General features: G+C 41.5%; 1 protein-coding gene across 3 annotated transcripts in view; it reads right to left on the reverse strand.

Moving 5' to 3' along the window:
• Positions 1–26797, reverse strand: part of LOC128645441 (neurabin-1) — an 824161-nt gene that overhangs the window by 153300 nt on the left and 644064 nt on the right. For all 3 annotated transcript variants that reach the window (XM_053698450.1, XM_053698449.1, XM_053698448.1), the window contains exon 14: positions 26526–26604. In XM_053698450.1, coding sequence (XP_053554425.1) covers positions 26526–26604 — 79 coding nt within the window. The remainder of the gene's footprint in view (positions 1–26525; positions 26605–26797) is intronic.

Consider the following 26797-nt stretch of genomic DNA (forward strand, 5'->3'; position numbering starts at 1 on the left):
TAACTTGCTGGAGACAAACTTACTCAATTACCTGTGTACTCCTGTTTTACAGAAGACACAACAACTGGTAATTCCAGAAATGCTACCGCTAGCAAACATATTAGCTGGCATGGAGACAGAGGACGCTCTTTCTAGAAACACGACACACCAAAGTGCTCCAGGTCCGGTTGTGAGCTGCACACACGGCATCGAAAGGGGAATCTCGTGATTTTCAGCACAACTGTGGGGGTGCAAGCCGTGAGCGGCCGATTCCACCGCATCAAATGAATAGAAAAGAAAAATGCAGCTGCACAAATACAGGCACTAAAGTTCGATTTAATAAATCCAAATAAAAAGCATAGAAGCAAGCTGGTCCTTATGCGTTTTGTGCCTACCCATGGCACTTAATTATAGGAATAACCAATGCTCCACAATCCCCCAATTTAAAGGGAAAGTACCCAATCAGAACAATCAAACAATAAAAACAATAGAAATGTTAAAAACAATGTAACATCTAGTGTTATAAATGTACAATACCAAAATGAATGCAGAAGACAAGTTCAATGACATTGACCACACAATTACATGCTGTATGTATAAAAATTATACATCACATGGTAACACATATAAATAATTAAATAAATGTTAACCCACATCACATGACTTACTATTTATAATAAGTCTCAATTTATTAATCTGGGTGTTGAGGATAGAAACTAACGGCTACCCACCCAGCAAATGTCAATGCTAGGGCTAAGGTGATTGCCATAATGTTTAATCTAGCAGAAACTTCACAGATTTTATTCTACAATGACACGCTTTCCACTTGTAAACTTGTTCAGTTCTTTAGGGTTCGAAATGGAGCAGCATTTTCCTGAAGCTGGGTAGTTCTTTTTGAGACAACATAGCTAAGACACAATGCCAGATTATTTACCAACAGGCATTTTAAAGGGACCCATCAGTACGTAGTTAGTTTCTGTTCTTACACTGAAATGCTTGAGTGTATCCATGCACTTCTCAACCATACTACATTTGTTAAAGGGACATTATACACTCATTTTTTCTTTGCATAAATGTTTTGTAGATGATCTATTTATATAGCCCATAACGTTTTTTTTTTAAATAAATGTATAGTTTTGCTTATTTTTAAATAACATTGCTCCGATTTTCAGACTCCTAACCAAGCCCCAAAGTTTTATGTGAATACCGTCAGCTACCTTCTCCAGCTTGCTGCTATTTGTGTAAAGGGTCTTTTCATATGCAAAAGAAGGGGGATGGGGGAGTGTCTTATTTGCCACTTGCAGTGGGCTTTCCAGCTACCTTTTCAACAGAGCCAAACTGACAGCTTCTAAGTAAGTTTTTAAACAGTTTTATACTGGATTTTTATATCATGATGAGTGTATACTGTCCCTTTAAAGGGATACTAAACCAAATGTTTTACTTTCATGATTCAGATAGAGCATGCAATTTTAAGCAACTTTCTCATTTGCTCCTATTAACAAATGTTATTTGTTCTCTTGTTGTCTTTATTGGAAATAGCAGTAATATAAGGTTAGGAGCCGGCCCATTTTTGCTTCAGCACCTGGTTAGCGCTTTCTGATTGGTTTGCTACATTTAGCCACCAATCAGCAAGCGCTACCCAGGTGCTGAACCAAAAATGGGATGGCTCTTAAGCTTACAGTCTAGCTTTTCAAACTCAAGATAGCATGTGAATGAGGAAAAATTGATAATAGGAGTGAATTAGAAAGTTGCTTCAAATTGCATGCTGTACCTGAATCATGAAACACAAAATTTGGGTTTAGTATCCCTTTAAGCGTGAACAGCACTGCACATACATACATTCATTCAATCATCATAAAGTGGATTAAAGAGACAGCATGCAAAAGACCATATGCTTTTACATATATATCCTTAACAAAAACTTCTACCAGGAATGTGCTGCTTACATTTCTCAAGCAGCAGAACTTTTGTATACTAATAAATAAAAATAATGATACTGGAGAGCCTGGAAACGCAGTTTACAGAATGAGAGTGGATAACCATTAACCTGATTCAGCCCTGATCTAATTACTTAAAGTGCCATAAAACAGGTTGAGATATGTGCATATCCTAAAAGGGCTAATTAATTTAAAATAGTTTGCATAAAAAAGCAAAATTAATTTTATTACAAGCACAGAAACTTCATATTTAGCTATCTCTTTCTTTACTGTTCAATGCAGCCATTAAAAGTTCATAACATATAACATCAATAAATACAGAACATTTTAAATAGCAGAGAAACAAGTTAAAATTTTTGAAATTTAAACAGTATGACCAGTAAAGCAAAGGAGAGACTGGCCAATAAGGATCAAAGTGACAATCACCAACTGACCAATACAAAATATAACATCCTCTTTCTTTTGCTGCTGTTGAACAGATAAGTACACAAATTTCAATGCTCCTCATTTTATTTCTTATTTGGATTTAATTTGTTATTTAATAAACCACCTGTTTATTTTTTGTCTTATTTTTGCCTTATTTGGTAATATTCTTATTGTTCTGAGGACTTTTTACTCTATTTTCTTTGGCAATTTCTAACTTTCATTCCTTTTTTATTTTCTCCTAATAAGTATTTACTTTGCTCACTTTCGTTTTACCTTTTATTTGTTTTCTTTCGCCTGCGCTTTTAAGTAATTTCGCTGCGCTTTATACCCATTTATTTTGTTTTTTTTATCGTTTTTCTGTGTCCTCCATATTTCACACTGTCTTGTCCGCTCACGTTACTGCCGCTATTTTGTGGAGTGTCTCGCGACGTCACGCGCCTCCGTTTTCCCGCCTTTCCTCCGCATCCATCCTTGTTATAAACATTGTTGCAACAATTTCTTCTGCTACATAGTAATACCTATACTAAGTTGTTTCTATTTTAGGTTATATTTGTTATACTTATGGTTGATAGGGCTTTGTCTTCCATCTAGTGTCCATATTATTTACTTATTTTATTACATATTCAGTACTAAATACAACTTTGCCTGATATTTGCAATATTTACTTACCACATTTTAATTTATCTATATGTTTTCTTCTGTCAGAAAAGTTTGTTTTATTCATTTAATTTTAACTCTTAATTTTGAATACATATACCGTATTTTAAAATATGTCACAGAAACCTGAAAATAAAGAACTTGATGAAAATAAAGTTCAATCCATTATTGATTCATCCATGTCAAAATGGATGTCTAAGATTACTGATCTTTTATCAGAAAAAAACTAACAGTTCTAAAAGAGCAGTAAAAAGAAGACATACATCTGCTATACAAGCTAGTAAAAAATTAATTTCTAAATCTAAGCAAAGATTGTATGAATCTAACCTTCCCACGGGCAGGGGAAGCAAAATATGTGCCAAAAAGACCCTTAATCCCAAAAGGGCAAAAACATAATTTATGCTTACCTGATAAATTTATTTCTCTTGTAGTGTATCCAGTCCACGGATCATCCATTACTTATGGGATATTCTCCTTCCCAACAGGAAGTTGCAAGAGGATCACCCACAGCAGAGCTGCTATATAGCCCCTCCCCTCACTGCCATATCCAGTCATTCGACCGAAACAAGACGAAAAAGGAGAAACCATAGGGTGCAGTGGTGACTGTAGTTTAATTAAAATTTAGACCTGCCTTAAAAGGACAGGGCGGGCCGTGAACTGGATACACTACAAGAGAAATAAATTTATCAGGTAAGCATAAATTATGTTTTCTCTTGTTAAGTGTATCCAGTCTACGGATCATCCATTACTTATGGGATACCAATACCAAAGCTAAAGTACACGGATGATGGGAGGGACAAGGCAGGATTAAACTGAAGGAACCACTGCCTGAAGAACCTTTCTCCCAAAAACAGCCTCCGAAGAAACAAAAGTATCAAATTTGTAAAATTTTGAAAAGGTGTGAAGCGGCCTCATTTTTAAAGGCCCAGGTGGAAGCCACAGCTCTAGTAGAATGAGCTGTAATCCTTTCAGGGGGCTGCTGTCCAGCAGTCTCATAGGCTAAGCAAATTATGCTCTGAAGCCAAACGGAAGTTTAAGCTCCACGGGGGAGCAACAGTTTTAAACACAGGCTTAATTCTAACCAAAGCCTGACAAAACGCCTGGACGTCTGGAACCTCTGCCAGACGCTTGTGCAAAAGAATAGACAGAGCAGAAATCTGTCCTTTTAAAGAACTAGCTGATAATCCTTTGTCCAAACCCTCTTGGAGAAAGGACAATATCCTAGGAATCCTAACCTTACTCCATGAGTAATTCTTGGATTCACACCAATAAAGATATTTACGCCATATCTTATGGTAGATTTTCCTGGTGACAGGCTTTCGTGCCTGTATTAAGGTATCAATGACTGACTCGGAGAAGCCACGCCTTGATAGGATCAAGCGTTCAATCTCCATGCAGTCAGTCTCAGAGAAATTAGATTTGGATGATTGAAAGGACCTTGTATTAGAAGGTCCTGCCTCAGAGGCAGAGTCCATGGTGGAAAGGATGATATGTCCACTAGGTCTGCATACCAGGTCCTGCGTGGCCACGCAGGCGCTATCAGAATCACCGATGCTCTCTCCTGCTTGATTTTGGCAATCAGTCGAGGGAGCAGAGGAAACGGTGGAAACACATAAGCCAGGTTGAAGAACCAAGGAGCTGCTAGAGCATCTATTAGCGTCGCTCCCGGGTCCCTGGACCTGGATCCGTAACAAGGAAGCTTGGCGTTCTGGCGAGACGCCATGAGATCCAGTTCTGGTTTGCCCCAACGATGGATCAGTTGAGCAAACACCTCCGGATGGAGTTCCCACTCCCCCGGATGAAAAGTCTGATGACTTAGAAAATCCGCCTCCCAGTTCTCTACGCCTGGGATGTGGATCGCTGACAGATGGCAAGAGTGAGACTCTGCCCAGCGAATTATCTTTGAGACTTCTAACATCGCTAGGGAACTCCTAGTTCCCCCTTGATGGTTGATGTAAGCCACAGTCGTGATGTTGTCCGACTGAAATCTGATGAACCTCAGGGTTGCTAACTGAGGCCAAGCTAGAAGAGCATTGAATATCGCTCTTAACTCCAGAATATTTATTGGGAGGAGTTTCTCCTCCTGAGTCCACGATCCCTGAGCCTTCAGGGAGTTCCAGACTGCGCCCCAACCTAGAAGGCTGGCATCTGTTGTTATAATCGTCCAATCTGGCCTGCGAAAGGTCATACCCTTGGACAGATGGACCCGAGATAGCCACCAGAGAAGAGAATCTCTGGTCTCTTGATCCAGATTTAGTAGAGGGGACAAATCTGAGTAATCCCCATTCCACTGACTTAGCATGCATAATTACAGCGGTCTGAGACTATGTCCATTGCCGCTACCATTAAGCCGATTACTTCCATGCACTGAGCCACTGACGGACGTGGAATGGAATGAAGGACACGGCAAGCATTTAGAAGTTTTGATAACCTGGACTCCGTCAGGTAAATTTTCATCTCTACAGAATCTATAAGAGTCCCTGGGAAGGTGACTCTTGTGAGTGGGGATAGAGAACTCTTTTCCACGTTCACTTTCCACCCATGCAACCTCAGAAATGCCAGAACTATCTCTGTATGAGACTTGGCAATTTGAAAGCTTGACGCCTGTATCAGGATGTCGTCTAGATACGAAGCCACCGCTATGCCTCGCGGTCTTAGAACCGCCAGAAGTGAGCCCAGAACCTTTGTAAAGATACTCGGGGGCTGTAGCCAACCCGAAGGGAAGAGCTACAAATTGGTAATGCCTGTCTAGAAAGGCAAACCTTAGGAACCGATGATGATCTTTTTGAATCGGTATGTGAAGTTAGGCATCCTTTAAGTCCACTGTGGTCATGTACTGACCCTCTTGGATCATGGGTAGGATGGTCCGAATAGTTTCCATTTTGAATGATGGAACTCTGAGGAATTTGTTTAAGATCTTTAGATCCAAGATTGGTCTGAAGGTTCCCTCTTTCTTGGGAACCACAAACAGATTTGAATAAAACCCCTGTCCCTGTTCCGTCCGCGGAACTGGATGGATCATTCCCATTACTAGGAGGTCTTGCACACAGCTTAGGAATGCCTCTTTCTTTATCTGGTTTGCTGATAACCTTGAAAGATGAAATCTCCCTTGTGGAGGAGAAGCTTTGAAGTCCAGAAGATATCCCTGAGATATGATCTCCAACGCCCAGGGATCCTGAACATCTCTTGCCCACGCCTGGGCAAAGAGAGAAAGTCTGCCCCCCACTAGATCCGTTTCCGGATAGGGGGCCGTTCCTTCATGCTGTCTTGGGGGCAGCAGCAGGTTTTCTGGCCTGCTTGCCCTTGTTCCAGGACTGGTTAGGTTTCGAGGCCTGTCTGGAATGAGCAACAGTTCCCTCTTGTTTTGAAGCGGAGGAAGTTGATGCTGCTCCTGCCTTGAAATTTCGAAAGGCACGAAAATTAGACTGTTTGGCCTTTGATTTGGCCCTGAGGAAGGGTATGACCCTTGCCTCCAGTAATATCAGCAATAATTTCCTTCAAGCCAGGCCCGAATAAGGTCTGCCCCTTGAAAGGAATATTGAGTAATTTAGACTTTGAAGTCACGTCAGCTGACCAGGATTTAAGCCATAGCGCCCTACGCGCCAGTATGGCGAATCCAGAATTCTTAGCCGTTAGTTTAGTCAAATGAACAATGGCATCAGAAACAAATGAGTTAGCTAGTTTAAGCGTTCTAAGCTTGTCAATAATTTCCTCCAATGGAGCTGTATGGATGGCCTCTTCCAGGGCCTCAAACCAGAATGCCGCCGCAGCAGTGACAGGCGCAATGCATGCAAGGGGCTGCAAAATAAAACCTTGTTGAATAAACATTTTCTTAAGGTAACCCTCTAATTTTTTATCCATTGGATCTGAAAAAGCACAACTGTCCTCAACCGGGATAGTGGTACGCTTTGCTAAAGTAGAAACTGCTCCCTCCACCTTAGGGACCGTCTGCCATAAGTCCCGTGTAGTGGCGTCTATTGGAAACATTTTTCTAAATATAGGAGGTGGGGAAAAGGGCACACTGGGTCTATCCCACTCCTTGCTAATAATTTCTGTAAGCCTTTTAGGTATAGGAAAAACGTCAGTACACACCGGCACCGCATAGCATCTATCCAGCCTACACAATTTCTCTGGAATTGCAACTGTGTTACAGTAATTCAGAGCAGCTAATACCTCCCCAACCAATACACGGAGGTTCTCAAGCTTAAATTTAAAATTAGAAATCTCTGAATCAGGTTTCCCCGAGTCAGAGATGTCACCCACAGAATGAAGCTCTCCATCCTCATGTTCTGCATACTGTGACGCAGTATCAGACATGGCTCTTACAGCATTTGCGCGCTCTGTATCTCTCCTAACTCCAGAGCTATCGCGCTTGCCTCTTAATTCAGGCAATCTAGATAATACCTCTGACAGGGTATTATTCATGATTGCAGCCATGTCCTGCAAGGTAATCGCTATGGGCGTCCCTGATGTAATTGGCGCCATATTAGCGTGCGTCCCCTGAGCGGGAGGCGAAGGGTCTGACACGTGGGGAGAGTTAGTCGGCATAACTTCCCCCTCGACAGAACCCTCTGGTGATAATTCTTTTATAGATAAAGACTGATCTTTACTGTTTAAGGTGAAATCAATACATTTAGAACACATTCTCCTATGGGGCTCCACCATGGCTTTCAAACATAATGAACAAGTAGGTTCCTCTGTATCAGACATGTTTAAAACAGACTAGCAATGAGACTAGCAAGCTTGGAAAACACTTAAAACAAGTTTACAAGCAATATAAAAAACGTTACTGCACCTTTAAGAAACACAAATTTTGTCCAAATTTGAAATAACAGTGAAAAAAGGCAGTTACACTAACGAAATTTTTACAGTGTATGTAACAAGTTAGCAGAGCATTGCAACCACTTGCAAATGGATGATTAACCCCTTAATACCAAAAACGGAATAACAAATGACAAAAACGTTTTTTAAACAGTCACAACAACTGCCACAGCTCTACTGTGGCATTTTACCTCCCTCAATACGACTTTTGAAGCCTTTTGAGCCCTTCAGAGAAGTCCTTGAACATGCAGGAAGAAGCTGGATGTCTGTGTCTGTAATTTTTGCTGCACAAAAAAGCGCTAAAATAGGCCCCTCCCACTCATATTACAACAGTGGAAAGCCTCCAGGAACTGTTTCTAGGCAAAATTCAAGCCAGCCATGTGGAAAAAACTAGGCCCCAATAAGTTTTATCACCAAACATATATAAAAAACGATTAAACATGCCAGCAAACGTTTTAAAATACACTTTTATAAGAGTATGTATCTCTATTAATAAGCCTGATACCAGTCGCTATCACTGCATTTAAGGCTTTACTTACATTACTTCGGTATCAGCAGCATTTTCTAGAAAATTCCATTCCTAGAAAAATATTTTAACTGCACATACCTTATTGCAGGAAAACCTGCACGCTATTCCCCCTCTGAAGTTACCTCACTCCTCAGAATATGTGAGAACAGCAAAGGATCTTAGTTACTTCTGCTAAGATCATAGAAAACGCAGGCAGATTCTTCTTCCAAATACTGCCTGAGATAAACAGTACACTCCGGTACCATTTAAAAATAAACTTTTGATTGAAGAAATAAACTAAGTATAAAACACCACAGTCCTCTTACGACCTCCCTCTTAGTTGAGAGTTGCAAGAGAATGACTGGATATGGCAGTGAGGGGAGGAGCTATATAGCAGCTCTGCTGTGGGTGATCCTCTTGCAACTTCCTGTTGGGAAGGAGAATATCCCATAAGTAATGGATGATCCGTGGACTGGATACACTTAACAAGAGAAATTGGGAGTTTCAAAGCCTAAACAGCTTATGATTAAAGACTTATCATCCTCTTATTCTGATATGTCTTCTAATGATTCAGATAATGAATATAACTCGGTTTCCTCTGATAATTCCCCTATAAATAGGAAACCAAGGAAATTCTTACAAAAAAATTTTTTATGCTTACCTGATAAATTTCTTTCTCTTGTGGTGTATCCAGTCCACGGGTTCATCCATTACTTGTGGGATATTTTCCTTCCCAACAGGAAGTTGCAAGAGGACACCCACAGCAGAGCTGTCTATTTAGCTCCTCCCCCAACTGCCACCCCCAGTCATTCGACCGAAGACAAGCAAGAAAAAGGAGAAACTATAGGGTGCAGTGGTGACTGTAGTTTAAAAATAAAAAACACCTGCCTTAAAGTGACAGGGCGGGCCGTGGACTGGATACACCACAAGAGAAAGAAATTTATCAGGTAAGTATAAATTTTGTTTTCTCTTGTAAGGTGTATCCAGTCCACGGGTTCATCCATTACTTGTGGGATACCAATACCAAAGCTTTAGGACACGGATGAAGAGAGGGACAAGGCAGGAACTTAAACGGAAGGCACCACTGCCTGCAAGACCTTTCTCCCAAAAATAGCCTCCGAGGAAGCAAAAGTATCAAATTTGTAGAATTTAGAAAAAGTATGAAGCGAAGACCAAGTCGCCGCCTTACAAATCTGTTCAACAGAGGCCTCATTTTTAAAAGCCCATGTGGAAGCTACCGCTCTAGTGGAATGAGCTGTAATTCTTTCAGGAGGCTGCTGGCCAGCAGTCTCATAAGCTAAACGGATTATGCTTCTTAGCCAAAAAGAAAGAGAAGATGCCGAAGCCTTTTGGCCTTTCCTCTGTCCAGAGTAGACAACAAACAATGCAGATGTTTGACAAAAATCCTTAGTAGCTTGTAAATAAAATTTTAAAGCACGAACCACGTCAAGATTGTGTAAAAGACGTTCCTTCTTTGAAGAAGGATTAGGACACAGAGACGGAACAACAATCTCCTGATTGATATTCTTATTAGATACCTCCTTAGGAAGAAACCCAGGATTGGTACGCAAAACTACCTTATCTGCATGGAAGATCAGATAAGGGGAATCACACTGTAAGGCAGATAACTCTGAAACTCTTCGAGCCGAAGAGATAGCTACCAAAAACAGAACTTTCCAAGATAAAAGCTTTATATCTATGGAATGCAGAGGTTCAAACGGAACCCCTTGAAGAACTTTAAGAACCAAATTTAAACTCCATGGTGGAGCAACAGGTTTAAACACAGGCTTGATTCTAACTAAAGCCTGACAAAACGCCTGAACGTCTGGAACATCCGCCAGACGCTTGTGCAAAAGAATAGACAGAGCAGAAATCTGTCCCTTTAAGGAATTAGCTGACAATCCCTTCTCCAATACTTCTTGGAGAAAGGATAATATCCTAGGAATCCTGATTTTACTCCATGAGTAATAATTAGATTCACACCAATGAACATATTTACACCATATCTTATGATAGATTTTCATGGTGACAGGCTTTCGAGCCTGAATTAAGGTATCAATGACCGACTCGGAGAAACCACGTTTTGATAAAATCAAGCGTTCAATCTCCAAGCAGTCAGCCGCAGAGAAATTAGATTTGGATGTTTGAATGGACCTTGGAGTAGAAGGTCCTGCCTCAGCGGCAGAGTCCATGGTGGAAGGGATGACATGTCCACCAGATCTGCATACCAAGTCCTGCGTGGCCACGCAGGTGCTATCAAAATCACTGAAGCTCTCTCCTGCTTGATCTTGGCAATCAGACGAGGGAGGAGAGTAAATGGTGGGAAAACATAAGCCAGGCTGAAGGACCAGGGCACTGCTATAGCATCTATCAGCGTTGCCTGGGGATCCCTTGACCTGGACCCGTAACAAGGAAGCTTGGCGTTCTGACGGGACGCCATCAGATCCAGTTCTGGTTTGCCCCATAGTTGAATCAGCTGGGCAAATACCTCCGGATGGAGCTCCCACTCCCCCGGATGAAAAGTCTGCCGACTTAGAAAATCCGCCTCCCAGTTCTCTACTCCTGGGATATGGATAGCTGAGAGATGGCAAGAGTGAATCTCTGCCCATAGAATTATCTTTGAAACCTCCAACATTGCCAGGGGGCTTCTTGTTCCCCCCTGATGGTTGATATAGGCTACAGTTGTGATATTGTCCGACTAAAATCTGAAGAACCTGAACGCAGCTAGCTGAGGCCAAGCCTGAAGAGCATTGAATATCTCTCTCAGTTCCAGAATGTTTATCGGAAGGAGGGCTTCCTCCTGAGTCCACAAACCCTGAGCCTTCAGGGAGTTCCAGACCGCGCCCCAGCTCAGAAGGCTGGCATCTGTCGTCACTATAGTCCACTCTGGCCTGCGGAAACTCATTCCCCTGGACAAATGGACCCGAGATAACCACCAGAGAAGAGAATCCCTGGTCTCTTGATCCAGATTTAGCAGAGGGGACAAATCTGTGTAGTCCCCATTCCACTGATTGAGCATGCAAAGTTGCAGTGGTCTGAGATGTAGATGGGAAAACGGAACTATGTCCATTGCCGCTACCATTAGGCCGATTACTTCCATACACTGAGCCACTGACGGCCGAGAAGTGGAATGAAGAGCACGGCAGGAAGTTAGAAGCTTTGATAACCTGACCTCTGTCAGAAAATTTTTCATTTCTACTGAATCTATCAGTGTTCCTAGGAAGGAAACTCTTGTGAGAGGGGAGAGAGAACTCTTTTCTTCGTTCACCTTCCACCCGTGAGACCTCAGAAAGGCCAGAACAATGTCCGTATGGGACTTGGCGATTTGAAAAGTCGACGCCTGTATCAGAATGTCGTCTAGGTAAGGAGCCACTGCTATGCCCCGTGGCCTTAGAACCGCCAGTAGGGACCCTAGAACCTTCGTAAAGATTCTTGGTGCAGTAGCTAACCCGAAGGGAAGAGCCACAAACTGGTAATGCCTGTCTAAGAAGGCGAACCTGAGGAATTGATGATGATCTCTGTGAATCGAAATATGGAGATAAGCATCCTTTAAGTCCACGGTAGTCATATATTGACCCTCCTGGATCATAGGGAGGATGGTTCGGATAGTCTCCATCTTGAAGGATGGGACCCTGAGAAATTTGTTTAGGATCTTGAGATCCAAGATTGGTCTGAAAGTTCCCTCTTTTTTGGGAACTATAAACAGATTTGAATAGAAGCCCTGCCCCTGTTCCTCCCTTGGAACTGGGTGGATCACTCCCATAACCAGCAGGTCTTGAACACAACGTAAGAATGCCTCTCTCTTTATCTGGTTTACAGATAATTGTGAGAGATGAAGCTTTGAAGTCCAGAAGATATCCCTGGGAAACAATCTCTAATGCCCAGGGATCCTGGACGTCTCTTGCCCAAGCCTGGGCGGAGAAAGTCTGCCCCCTACTAGATCCGGTCCCGGATCAGGGGCTACTCCTTCATGCTGTCTTAGAGGCAGCCGCAGGTTTCTTGGCCTGCTTCCCCTTGTTCCAAGCCTGGTTAAGTCTCCAGACTGGTTTGGACTGGGCGAAATTTCCCTCTTGTTTTGCATTAGAGGAAACTGAAGCTGCGCCACTCTTGAAGTTTCGAAAGGAACGAAAATTATTCTGTTTGGTCCTTAACTTATTGGACTTATCCTGAGGAAGGGCGTGACCTTTTCCTCCAGTAATATCAGAAATGGATCTCCTTCAGACCAGGCCCGAATAGGGTCTGTCCCTTGAAGGGGATGTTAAGAAGCTTAGACTTTGAAGTAACGTCTGCTGACCAGGACTTAAGCCATAGCGCCCTACGCGCCAAAATGGCACCTGAATTTTTAGCCGTTAGCTTGGCTAAATGAAAAGTGGCATCAGAAATAAAGGAGTTAGCTAACTTAAGAGCTTTAATCCTGTCTAGAATATCGTCTAGCGGGGTCTCCACCTGTAGAGCCTCCTCAAAAAACTCAAACCAAAAAGCCGCTGCAGCAGTAACTGGGGCAATGCATGCAAGAGGCTGGAGGATAAAACCTTGATGTATAAAAATTTTCTTAAGGAGACCCTCCAATTTTTTATCCAAAGGATCTAGGAAAGCACAACTGTCCTCGACGGGGATAGTTGTACGCTTAGCTAGGGTAGAGACTGCTCCCTCCACCTTAGGGACCGTCTGCCACGAGTCCCGTATGGCGGTATCTATGGGAAACATCTTTTTGAAAGCAGGAGGGGGAGAGAACGGCACAACTGGTCTATCCCATTCCTTAGTAATAATTTCCGAAAACCACTTAGGGACTGGAAAAACATCAGTGTAAACAGGCACTGCAAAGAATTTGTCCATTTTACACAATTTCTCTGGAAACACAATAGGGTCACAGTCATCCAGAGTCGCTAAAACCTCCCTAAGCAATAAGCGGATGTGTTCAAGCTTAAATTTATACGCAGTCATTTCAGAATCAGACTGAAGTAACGCCTTCCCTGAGTCTGAAAAGTCTCCCACATCCTGCCTCGGCTTCTGAGCATTGTGAGGGTATATCGGACACAGGCATTAAAGCGTCCGAAAGCTCTGTATTAGTTCTAGCCCCAGAGCTGTCTCGCTTTCCTTGTAGCCCTGGCAGTTTGGAGAATACCTCTGAGAGGGTAGCATTCATAACTGCCGCCATATCCTGTAAGGTAAAAGAATTAGACGCGCTAGATGTACTTGGAGTCACTTGAGCGGGAGTTATAGGTTCTGACACATGGGGAGAGTTAGATGGCATAATCTCCCTCTTTTCAGTCAGAGAATCCCCTGGAGATAAATTTTTAAGCGCCATAATATGGTCTTTATAATTTATAGAAATTTCAGTACATTTGGTACACATTCTAAGAGGGGGTTCCACCATGGCTTCCAAACATATTGAACAAGGAGTTTCCTCTATGTAAGACATGTTTAACAGACTAGTAATGAGACAAGCAAGCTTGGAAAACACTTTAATAAATGTGAAACAGTAATTTAACAAAAACGTTACTGTGCCTTTAAGAGAAAAAAACTAGCACTTAAACTGCAAAACAGTGTAAAAATACAGTAAAGTCTTTGAAATTTTTACAGTGTGTGTAAGGGACTAAAGCAACATTGCACCCACTTGCAAATGGATGATTAACCCCTTAGGCCCCAAACCGGATTGAAAAACGTTAAAAGTCAATTGAGCACCTTGCCACAGCTCTTCTGAGGCTCCTACCTGCCCTTAAATACGATTTTGTGCAGAGATAACCCCTTTGAAATGGTCCTCAGATGCCAGAGGACTCGGGAAGCTGGATGTCTCAGTCTGAATTAAAACTGCGCAGTTAGAACGCTAAAATAGGCCCCTCCCACCATGTACTGGATGTCAGAGGGGCCTTAAGAAAATACTCCTAGGAGTATCTGACTAGCCATGTGGAAACTAGGCCCCAAATAAAGACTTATCTCCCTCAGAGAAAAAACGTCCTATTTATGAAGTCATGTAAACGTTTTGTCACCAAGTAATATGAATATTAACATGAGTATTACCCTGTTTTGTAAGCATGATCCCAGTCGCTGTTAAATCACTGCATCAGGCTTACCTCAAATACACAGGGCTCTGTCAGCATTTTCTAGAACTTATTCATCTCTCTAGAAATAAAAATACTGAACATACCTCAAAGCAGGTAAACTGCAGGCCGTTCCCCCAACTGAAGTTTTCCCATATTCATCAGTTATGTGTGAGAACAGCAATGGACCTTAGTTACAAACCGCTAAGATCATCAAACCTCCAGGCAGAACTCTTCTTCTAATTTCTGCCTGAGAGTAAAACAGTACAACGCCGGTACCGTTTAAAAATAAACTCTTGATTGAAGGTAAAACTACACTAAGTCACCACATATCTCTTGATACTTCCTTTCTTGTCGAGAGTTGCAAGAGAATGAGTGGGGGTGGCAGTTGGGGGAGGAGCTATATAGACAGCTCTGCTGTGGGTGTCCTCTTGCAACTTCCTGTTGGGAAGGAAAATATCCCACAAGTAATGGATGAACCCGTGGACTGGATACACCTTACAAGAGAAAATTAAAACATTTAGAGGAGGATGAGCCTATTTTTAAAGATGCCCTTGGCAATCTTAGGTTTGATCCAGATTCATTACATCATCCCAGATCAGCTGAATGGGGGCCAGATTTGGATATGGCAAAGTTTGTGGAACATCATATTCGAGTTCCTATGAAATCTAAATCAAGGAACAAAATGAAGGTAGAATGCCCTAGACCTTTGTTACCAAAAAGTAGCAATCTAACCCCAGAAATTGACCCAAAAATTCTTATATTTATTGGTACCCCTGGCTACAAACTTAAAAAAGGGATGGATAAATCCTGGAAATCCTGCCAAGATAAATTATTAGATTCTATTGGTCCCATTACTAAATTATTAGAATTATCAGATAACGTGGTTACTGATAACAATAAACTCATTGATCCTTCCACAGTAAGGGAATGGGTGTATAGGATTTTATGTTTGGTTGGCAATGCAAATGTTTCAATGACTAGACGCAAAAACATCCTTAGGAAAATAGATGTTAAAATGATAGATTCGGCCACTAATGAACTAAATTCTGATGAAGATGGTCTCCTTTTTGGAGATTCTTTTTTGAAAGACCTAAATAAATATGCTAGTACCTTTACCACACTTAGTAAAGTTAAATCTTCATTCAAGAAAATTTTTCAAAATAATAATAATTCCTCTGACAGGGCTGGGAGAAGTAGAAGTCGTTTTCCCAGCCGTAGTTCATTCTCATGACCTCCCTACTCTCAATCACAACAGTATCACCCATATTATGCAAATCAAAGACCTTTCCAAGACACTTCCAGCCAGTTCTTTCCCTGAAGATCCCGCCCTTGGAATCAGAGAAATTTCCGTTCCAGAGGGAGATCCTGTTTCCCACAAGGTAACTTTTCAAATCTTGCAGAATTTCTGAATTTTCCTTCTTTCTCTCATATAGTTGGTGGAAGACCTCTTCAGTTCTCCCAGAATTGGACTCTTATCACTCAAGATCAATGGGTGATTCAGTCAGTTCGGGGAGTTCTCATAGAATTCAATTCCATTCCAGTTTAAATTGCTTACCCAAATCCAATCTATTTTTCAGTTCAGGACAAGAATCATATTCAAACAGAAATAATAAATTTAGCTAACAAAAAAGCTATAATTCAAGTTCCCTTCTCCCCAGATCTTTTTATAAGCAATTAGTTTCTAGTAAAAAAGAAAAACGGTCAATTTCGCCCTGTGATAAATTTAAAAACCTTAAACTCTTTTGTTGTTTATCATCATTTCAAAATGGAGGGAATCCATCTTCTCAGGGAATGTTGTAATGGACAACGATTGGTTAATAAGATTAGACCTTTCAGACGCTTACCTTACCGTTTCAATAAATCAATCCCATTGGAAATATTTAACTTTCGGTTGGAAAGACCAATTTTGGAGTTTTACCTGCCATCCTTTTGGCCTTTCCTCTGCACCTTGGATATTCACCAAACTCCTAAAACTGGTAGTTTCTTGGTTAAGAATGAGAGATGTTCGGATCATTATCTATCTGGACGACATTCTTATGAACCAAAATTATGTTCTTTTAAAAGAACAACTAAACATAACTGTTTCACTCTTAGAGAACTTGGGATTTTTAATCAACAAGAAAAAATCAGTTCTGCTCCCCTCAAATTCCCTTATCTTTTTGGGTTTCCAAATAAATACCTTGGAATCAACCCTCAGTCTTCAAATTCAAAAAATGAAAACCATCAAAAAAAGACATATCAAAAATATTAACAAAACAATTAGTCTCCATCAGGTCAATAACCAGAAAAGTGGGGTTACTCTCATCCTCTATTCGGGCTATTTTTCCTGCTCCTTTACATTATAGAGAACGCCAACGTTTAAAAATCATTCATTTGCAAAAAGGTCTTTCTTACAATCATTATATTCCCCTATCGTCGGAAGCAAAAGAAGAACTTCTATGGTGACTAGCAAACATAGAAGCCTGGAATGGAAGAGACATTTTCGGGAGTTCTCCAGATATAGTAATAGAATCGGATGCGAGCGGTTCCGGTTGGGGTGCCCGTTGCGGACCTTGTATCACCGGAGGAAAATGGTCTCTTGGGGAAAAGAATCTACACATAAATTGTCTGGAACTTTTGGTAGGTTCCTTTGCAGTCAAGAGTTTTTCAAATATTTCTGCCCCAATATCCATTCTCCTTCGAATTGACAACATATCTGCAGGTCGTTATTTAAATCACCTGGGAGGTACCAAATCCAGAGATCTTTCAATCACCACCAAGGAATTTATTCACCTCTGCTTAGACAAGAATATATCATCACAGCGGAATATATTCCAGGCCTTTCCAACACTTCGGCAGATTGGGGATCTCGTTTTTTGAGGGATGCCAGTGATTGGAAATTGAATCGAAATATTTTTCTCTCTTCAAAATTTGAGGGGTCCTTTTTCTATGGATTTATTTGCCTCTCTTTGAACTTCCAATTGCTCCTATTTTTCAGTTGGCGTCCAGATCCAGAGGCCAAAGCGACAGATGCCTTCCTTCAGAATTGGCCTCCTATAGACGCCTATGCTTTCCCTCCTTTTTCAATGATTGTGAGAACCTTTTCAATTATTCGGAGGGATCAACTATCATTACTGATAACCCCCCTTTGGCCAACTCAACCCTGGTATCCTCCCCTTCTAGAAATGTCTTTCTTTCCTCCTCTCCTTCTACCTCACTCTCAGTACCTTCTTACAGATCCCGACGGGAATTTTCCCGATCTCATTATGTCCCAAACTCTAACTCTCGTAGCCTGGACGATATCAGGGAACCCTATTCTCTCGACGGACTTTCGGAGGGAGCTAAACTCCTCATTCAGAATTCCATCGCACCAGGTACTAAGAAATGCTACCGTGCAGCATGGTCTAAATGGTCTAGCTGGTGTCTTCAAAGGGACATGGATCCCTATTCAGCTAATGTCAATCAAGTAATTAATTTTCTTTCTTCTCTTTTTGACTCCGGTTTAACTTACCGTTCTATTAATGTTTCTCGATCGGCAATTTCTGCATTCCATTCTTTGGTTAACAATTCTCCTATAGGTCAACATTCTTTAATCTGTAAATTATTAAAAGCAATAAGACTTCAACGTCCTCCAACTCCTAAATATAATTTCTTTTGGGACACTGATTTAATATTTTCTCTGTTTAAGAAATGGCCTTCTAATGGTTCTTTATCTTTAAAACAATTATCAGCTAAACTTGCTACACTTTTATGTATTTCTTTTCGTAGAGTTTCTGACGTTAAAGCTTTAGATTTTAACTCTAAACATTTTTCTCCTGAAGGAGTCACTTATTCTTTCTCGTAGAAAACTAAAACCTTTACTTCATCTATTTTCTATCCTTATCTTCCTTCTGAACCTGCTTTTTGTGTGGTTAAATGCTTGAAAGAATATGGATCTAGAATGTCATCCTTTAGACTCTATTCTTCCTCTCAATTGTTAATCTTTTTTGTTTCCCCTTTCTCTCCTGTTACTTCAACCACTATTGCAAGGTGGGTTAAATGGGTAATGAAAGAAGCTGGTATTGACATGTCAGTCAGAGGGTTCAGTGGCTTCTAAAGCATTTTTGAAATCTGCCTCTCTTCAACAAATTTTAAATGCTGCTGATTGGTCATCTATTTTTAAACAGTTGTATTTAAAACCCATTCAACATGCCTCATTAAATTTATTTTCTTAATAAGCTTTAAACTAGCAAAATATGAAGTCTCTGTGCTTGTAATAAAAATTAAGATTATCCTAATTTGTGAAGGAATAATCTAGATTTTATTAAAGACACAGAGACAAATATTTTCCCTCCCTTATTGATATACCCTCTCATATGTTATTACTTACCTTTATTTTATCTTATAGCTCCAAATCAATGAAGATGTTTTACGAAATGAAGGTTTTCTTCCTTCCACTCATCAGTCATCTTTCAAAACCTCTTCAAATTGAATGAGAAAAGTTTCTTCATGGCTTCGTCTGAACGAAATTCTTCCATCAAGAGTTGTGTTCCTGTTTTTGACACTCTTTTTCTGGATTTTGTTCTATTATTGTTGTTTTTTGAGCATTTTCGAAATGCTCCTTTTTCTTCCAATTCCCCAGCATCGGCAAGAAAGAGGACGTTATATTTTGTATTGGTCAGTTGGTTATTGTCACTTGTATCCTTATTGGCCAGTCTCTCCTTTGTTCTACTGGTCATACTGTTTAAATTTAAAAAATTGTAACTTGTTTCTCTGTTATTTAAAATTCTCTGTATTTATTGATGTTATATGTTATGAACTTTTAAAGGCTGCATTGAACAGTAAAGAAAGATAGCTAAATATTCGTCTTTAATAAAATCTAGATTATTCCTTCACAAATTAGGATAATCTGAATTACATAGCTAAAATGCCTGGAGCAGCTAACTCCACCCCTCTTATCAGTGTTTAGACACAGGCATTGTATTTAAACTGAGTTCACAGCTTCTAGTCATGCTCCAGTAGATAATCCCTATTCACTTTTGCATTCTACCAAAAGAACAATAAACACAGATACAGCCATAAAAGGAATTGTGTGGGAGGAGTTAGAGCTTTACAATTCAGAAACTAAAAAGGAAGGGTTAATGGCGAGGCACTGCAGTATAAATTTGCAGATAAAGTAATTAAAGTACATATATTATTTTGGCACTATCCCAACTTGTGTTATGTCCCTTTAAAAGGGACTGTAAAGTCCAAATTACTTTCATGATTCAAATAGGGCATGTCATTTTAAACAACTTTCAATTTAATAGTTATCATCAAACTCACTTTGTTCTCTTAGTATTCTTAGTTGAAAGCTATACCTAGGTAGGCTTATATGCTAATTTATATGCCCGTGAAGGCCGCCACTTATCTGAATGCATTTGACAGTTTTTCACAGCTAGAGTGTGTTAGTTCATGTGTTTCATATAAATAACATTGTGCTCACACCCATGGAATTATTTAAGAGTCAGCACTATTTGCCTGAAATGCAAGTCTGTCAAAAGATCTGAGATAAGGAGACAATCTGCCGAAGCGTAGATACAAGGTAATCACAGCGGTAAAAAAGTATATTAATTTGATAAGCTCCAATCTCTTGGTCAAAGCTATATCTGGGATAAGTCTAAGCCCCGTGTCGCAGCGAAAATACTTCAAAAACGATATGAACAGGGAGGTGTAGCTATGCCTAGCATACGCGGCTACTACGAAGCTGCCAGACTCTCCCACATTTCGGCGTGGGCGGACAAAGGAGAACCGAAGGGGTGGAAAACTATAGAAGCTTTCGATCTTCCCGTAGGACTGAGCCTGGCTGACCTGCCTTGGATTCCGGACTACAGGTTAGATACTCTAGGGATTAAAAATGTCATTGTTAAGGAAAATTTAAAAGCTTGGCATAATCTTAGAAATCTACCCGAGATGGCATCGCATCCATCTCCTATACATTCTTTACCGGCTTTACTTGCAGCCCTGCCTGATACGCATGTGCTGCAGTGGGGAGAGTGGGACTTGAAAGTAATTTCTCATTTATACCCCTCGGGCACATTGCTCACGCCAAGCAACCTATGCTCTATCATTCAGGATCCCCCTCTATGGGCCACATTTGAATATTCCAGACTATATGCCTTCTTGATATCTTGGGGTTTTCCTAAAGTTCTCAATAGACCCTTGACCAACAGGGAAAAATTGTGGCAGCTCCAGGTTAAGACACCCAGACTCATATCATTCCACTATAATCTACTACAGGCATCCATGAACAAGGATAGACCCTGGCAGCTTAGGGCCTGGGAGGGAGACTTATCCAGACCAATTACGGACAAAGACCTACGTATAGCTATGATTTTAACTAAGAAGACTGTACACTGTGCAAACACCCTAGAATCATACATGAAACTGTTCCTGAAATGGTATTATACCCCTTCCAGACTTTCTCAGATGTTTCCTGCAGCATCCCCTCTCTGCTGGAGAGAATGTGAACTAAGAGGCTCAGATATTCATGTATGGTGGGACTGCCCAAAAACAGAATTTATGCTTACCTGATAAATTACTTTCTCCAACGGTGTGTCCGGTCCACGGCGTCATCCTTACTTGTGGGATATTCTCCTCCCCAACAGGAAATGGCAAAGAGCCCAGCAAAGCTGGCCATATAGTCCCTCCCAGGCTCCGCCTACCCCAGTCATTCGACCGACGGACAGGAGGAAATATATATAGGAGAAACCATATGGTAACGTGGTGACTGTAGTTAGAGAAAATAATTCATCAGACCTGATTAAAAAATCAGGGCGGGCCGTGGACCGGACACACCGTTGGAGAAAGTAATTTATCAGGTAAGCATAAATTCTGTTTTCTCCAACATAGGTGTGTCCGGTCCACGGCGTCATCCTTACTTGTGGGAACCAATACCAAAGCTTTAGGACACGGATGAAGGGAGGGAGCAAATCAGGTCACCTAAACGGAAGGCACCACGGCTTGCAAAACCTTTCTCCCAAAAATAGCCTCCGAAGAAGCAAAAGTATAAAATTTGTAAAATTTGGCAAAAGAGTGCAGTGAAGACCAAGTCGCTGCCTTACATATCTGGTCAACAGGAGCCTCGTTCTTGAAGGCCCATGTGGAAGCCACAGCCCTAGTGGAGTGAGCTGTGATACTTTCAGGAGGCTGCCGTCCGGCAGTCTCAAAAGCCAATCTGATAATGCTTTTAAGCCAAAAGGAAAGAGAGGTAGAAGTTGCTTTTTTACCTCTCCTTTTACCAGAATAAACAACAAACGAAGAAGATGTTTGTCTGAAATCTTCAGTAACCTCTAAATAGAATTTTAGAGCACGGACTACGTCCAAATTGTGTAACAAACGTTCCTTCTCTGAAACTGGATTCGGACACAAAGAAGGTACAACTATCTCCTGGTTAATATTTTTGTTGGAAACAACCTTCGGAAGAAAACCAGGCTCAGTACGCAAAACCACCTTATCTGCATGGACCAAATAGGGCGGAGAACACTGCAGATCAGATAACTCAGAAACTCTTCTAGCAGAAGAAATTGCAACCAAAAAACAAAACTTTCCACGATAATAACTTAATATCTACGGAATGTAAGGGTTCAAACGGAACCCCTTGAAGAACTGAAAGAACTAGATTAAGACTCCAGGGAGAAGTCAAAGGTCTGTAAACAGGCTTGATTCTAACCAGAGCCTGAACAAACGCTTAAACGTCTGGCACAGCTGCCAGCCTTTTGTGAAGTAAAACAGATAAAGCAGAGATCTGTCCATTCAGAGAACTTGCAGATAATCCTTTCTCCAAACCTTCTTGTAGAAAGGAAAGAATCTTAGGAATTTTTATCGTGTTCCATGGGAATCCTTTAGATTCACACCAACAGATATATTTTTTCCATATTTTATGGTAAATTTTTCTAGTTACAGGCTTTCTAGCCTGAATAAGAGTATCTATTACAGAATCTGAAAACCCATGCTTTGATAGAATCAAGCGTTCAATCTCCAAGCAGTCAGTTGGAGGGAAACCAGATTCGGATGTTCGAATGGACCCTGAACAAGAAGGTCCTGTCTCAAAGGTAGCTTCCATGGTGGAGCCGATGACATATTCACCAGGTCTGCATACCAAGTCCTGCGTGGCCACGCAGGAACTATCAAGATCACCGAAGCCCTCTCCTGATTGATCCTGGCTACCAGCCTGGGAATGAGAGGAAACGGTGGGAATACATAAGCTAGGTTGAAGATCCAAGGTGCTACTATTGTATCCACTAGAGTCGCCTTGGGATCCCTGGATTTGGACCCGTAACAAGGGACCTTGAAGTTCTGACGAGAGGCCATCAGATCCATGTCTGGAATGCCCCATAATTGAGTTATTTGGGCAAAGATTTCCGGATGGAGTTCCCACTCCCCCGGATGCTCCTCCATCACCAGGGAACTCCTTGTTCCCCCCTGATGGTTGACATATGCAACAGTCGTCATGTTGTCTGATTGACACCTTATGAATTTGGCCTTTGCTAGTCGAGGCCAAGCCTTGAGAGCATTGAATATCGCTCTCAGTTCTAGAATGTTTATCGGGAGAAGAGAGTCTTCCCGAGACCATAGACCCTGAGCTTTCAGGGGTTCCCAGACCGCGCCCCAGCCCACCAGACTGGCGTCGGTCGTGACAATGACCCACTCTGGTCTGCGGAAGCTCATTCCCTGTGACAGGTTGTCCAGGGTCAGCCACCAACGGAGTGAATCTCTGGTCCTTTGATCTACTTGGATCGTCGGAGACAAGTCTGTATAATCCCCATTCCACTGTCTGAGCATGCACAGTTGTAATGGTCTTAGATGAATTCGTGCAAAAGGAACTATGTCCATTGCCGCAACCATCAAACCTATTACTTCCATGCACTGCGCTATGGAAGGAAGAAGAACAGAATGAAGTACCTGACAAGAGCTTAGAAGTTTGATTTTCTGGCCTCTGTCAGAAAAATCTTCATTTCTAAGGAAACTATTATTGTTCCCAAGAAGGGAACTCTTGTTGACGGGGACAGAGAACTTTTTTCTATGTTCACTTTCCACCTGTGAGATCTGAGAAAGGCTAGGACAATGTCCGTATGAGCCCTTGCTTTTGACAGAGACGACACTTGAATCAGGATGTCGTCCAAGTAAGGTACTACTGCAATGCCCCTTGGTCTTAGCACCGCTAGAAGGGACCCTAGTACCTTTGTGAAAATCCTTGGAGCAGTGGCTAATCCGAAAGGAAGTGCCACAAACTGGTAATGCTTGTCCAGAAAGGCGAACCTTAGGAACCGAAGATGTTCCTTGTGGATAGGAATATGTAGGTACGCATCCTTTAAATCCACCGTGGTCATGAATTGACCCTCCTGGATGGTAGGAAGGATCGTTCGAATGGTTTCCATTTTGAACGATGAAACCCTTAGAAACTTGTTTAGAATCTTGAGATCTAAAAGTGGTCTGAATGTTCCCTCTTTTTTGGGAACTATGAACAGGTTGGAGTAAAACCCCATCCCTTGTTCTCCTAATGGAACAGGATGAATCACTCCCATTCTTGACAGGTCTTCTACACAATGTAAGAATGCCTGTCTTTTTATTTGGTTCGAAGATAATTGAGACCTGTGGAACCTTCCCCTTGGGGGTAGTTCCCTGAATTCCAGGAGATAACCTTGAGAAACTATTTCTAGCGCCCAAGGATCCTGAATATCTCTTGCCCAAGCCTGAGCAAAGAGAGAAAGTCTGCCCCCCACCAGATCCGGTCCCGGATCGGGGGCCAACACTTCATGCTGTTTTGGTAGCAGTGGCAGGTTTCTTGGCTTGCTTACCCTTGTTCCAGCCTTGCATCGGTCTCCAGGCTGGCTTGGTTTGAGAAGTATTACCCTCTTACTTAGAGGGTGTAGAATTTGAGGCTGGTCCGTTTCTGCGAAAGGGACGAAAATTTGGCTTATTTTTAGCCTTAAAAGACCTATCCTGAGGAAGGGCGTGGCCCTTTCCCCCAGTGATGTCTGAAATAATCTCTTTCAAGTCAGGGCCAAACAGTGTTTTACCCTTGAAAGGGATGTTAAGCAATTTGGTCTTGGAGGACACATCCGCTGACCAAGACTTTAGCCAAAGCGCTCTGCGCGCCACGATAGCAAACCCTGAATTATTCGCCGCTAATCTAGCTAATTGCAAAGCAGCATCTAAAATAAAAGAGTTAGCCAATTTAAGTGCTTGAACTCTGTCCATAACCTCCTCATACGAAGATTCTTTATTGAGCGACTTTTCTAGTTCTTCGAACCAGAAACACGCAGCTGTAGTGACAGGAACAATGCATGAAATTGGTTGTAGAAGGTAACCTTGCTGAACAAACATCTTTTTAAGCAAACCCTCTAACTTTTTATCCATAGGATCTTGAAAGCACAACTATCTTCTATAGGAATAGTAGTGCGTTTGTTTAGAATAGAAACCGCCCCCTCGACCTTGGGGACTGTCTGCCATAAGTCCTTTCTGGGGTCGACTATAGGAAATAATTTCTTAAATATAGGGGGAGGAACAAAAGGTATGCCGGGCCTTTCCCACTCCTTATTTACTATGTCCGCCACCCGCTTGGGTATAGGAAAAGCATCAGGGGACACCGGAACCCCTTAAGTAGTGCGTGGAGATGTTCTAATTTAAATTTAAATGTTACAACATCAGGTTCAGCTTGTTGAGAAATTTTCCCTGAATCTGAAATTTCTCCCTCAGACAAAACCTCCCTCCTGGCCCCTTCAGATTGGTGTGAGGGCATGTCAGAACAGTTATCATCAGCGTCCCCTTGCTCTTCAGTGTTTAAAACAGAGCAATCGCGCTTTCTCTGATAAGTAGGCATTTTGGATAAAATGTTTGCAATATAATTATCCATTACAGCCGTTAATTGTTTGCATGGTAATAAGTATTGGCGCATTTAAACACCAAAAAAACTCTTAGCCATCTCCGTGGAGATGTTGCCTGTGCAACGGCAAAGAGAATGACTGGGGTAGGCGGAGCCTGGGAGGGACTATATGGCCAGCTTTGCTGGGCTCTTTGCCATTTCCTGTTGGGGAGGAGAATATCCCACAAGTAAGGATGACGCCGTGGACCGGACACACCTATGTTGGAGAAATTAAAACTTCTTTGGAATCAAATATCTAACCTCTGCTCTACCCCTTGGGCTGACTGTCCCGCTCACTCCTGAGATTGCTCTACTACACATGTTCCCACGGAATGTCCCGACTCCCCTGTCTAAGCTGATAATCTTTATTCTCGCAGCCATGAAACTGGTGATAGCAAGAGCATTACAGCTGTAACCTCTATAATACAGGTATATGCCAAGATGGAACAACGTTTTTAGTTTGGACAAAGAGGATCTCTATTGGCAGATTTGGGAGCCCTGGTTCAGCTATCAGGAAGACTGCATACAGGCACGCAGATATGATGTGGCCCCTCGACACCCCCTATAGTGAAATTTAGTTCTAAATCCAATACAAATCTGCTACCTAGCTAAAGACCCTTATCTGCTCCCTGCTATTTTTGACCTTCAGTTCATGCTCCCCCCTCCTTTTCTGTCCCCTCTCCCCCCCACCCCACATAATATGTGACCTTCTACCCCTCATTCCACCTTTTACCCCCTTTCTCCTCTGGAACTGCTTGCCCCGCCTGGAGATGCGCACTATGTTTAATCCGCAGGGCTACTGGAAGAAGTATGTTAACCACTGGCTGACTTTTTGAAGTCATTATAATGTTTAGTTACTATCTATGAATACTGTACTCTACTAGTTCTTATATTTAAGGTATGATGTTAACTCTTGTTCACCTTGAAGGATCTCCTAAATTTGGGAGACTGTATTTTTGTATATCATATTCTTAGGACTGTCCATATGGACATCCATATTGTACTTACTGAGCAACTATTGTTAGACTTATGATTGTAAAAGAATTTGATGAACCTGCTGTTGTTATTAACAAGTTTACTTTACAATAAAAATTACTTTTGGGGAAAAAAAAGTATATTAATATAACAGTTTGGTTATGCAAAACTGGGGAATGGTAAATAAAGGGATAATCTATCTTTTTAAACAATAACATATTTGGTGTTTACTGTCCCTTTAATTGGCATCTATGGTGAGTAAAGAAATGTTTCATACATAAAATAGTATCTATTCTATATTATTCTGTTCTTACCCAAAATCAGGAAATCGTCTTCTATGCTTCCCAGTGGTTTCATTTGATTCAAATCCTTTGTCTTCATTTCTCTTCTCATCTAAACACACAGAGGTTTCTTTGTTAAGAAAACATAATTTATGCTTACCTGATAAATTTATTTCTCTTGTGGTGTATCCAGTCCACGGATCATCCATTACTTGTGGGATATTCTCCTTCCCAACAGGAAGCTGCAAGAGGATCACCCACAGCATAGCTGTCTATATAGCTCCTCCCCTAACTGCCACTACCAG

Source organism: Bombina bombina, chromosome 1 (assembly GCF_027579735.1).
Source record: "Bombina bombina isolate aBomBom1 chromosome 1, aBomBom1.pri, whole genome shotgun sequence".
Lineage (NCBI taxonomy): Eukaryota > Metazoa > Chordata > Amphibia > Anura > Bombinatoridae > Bombina > Bombina bombina.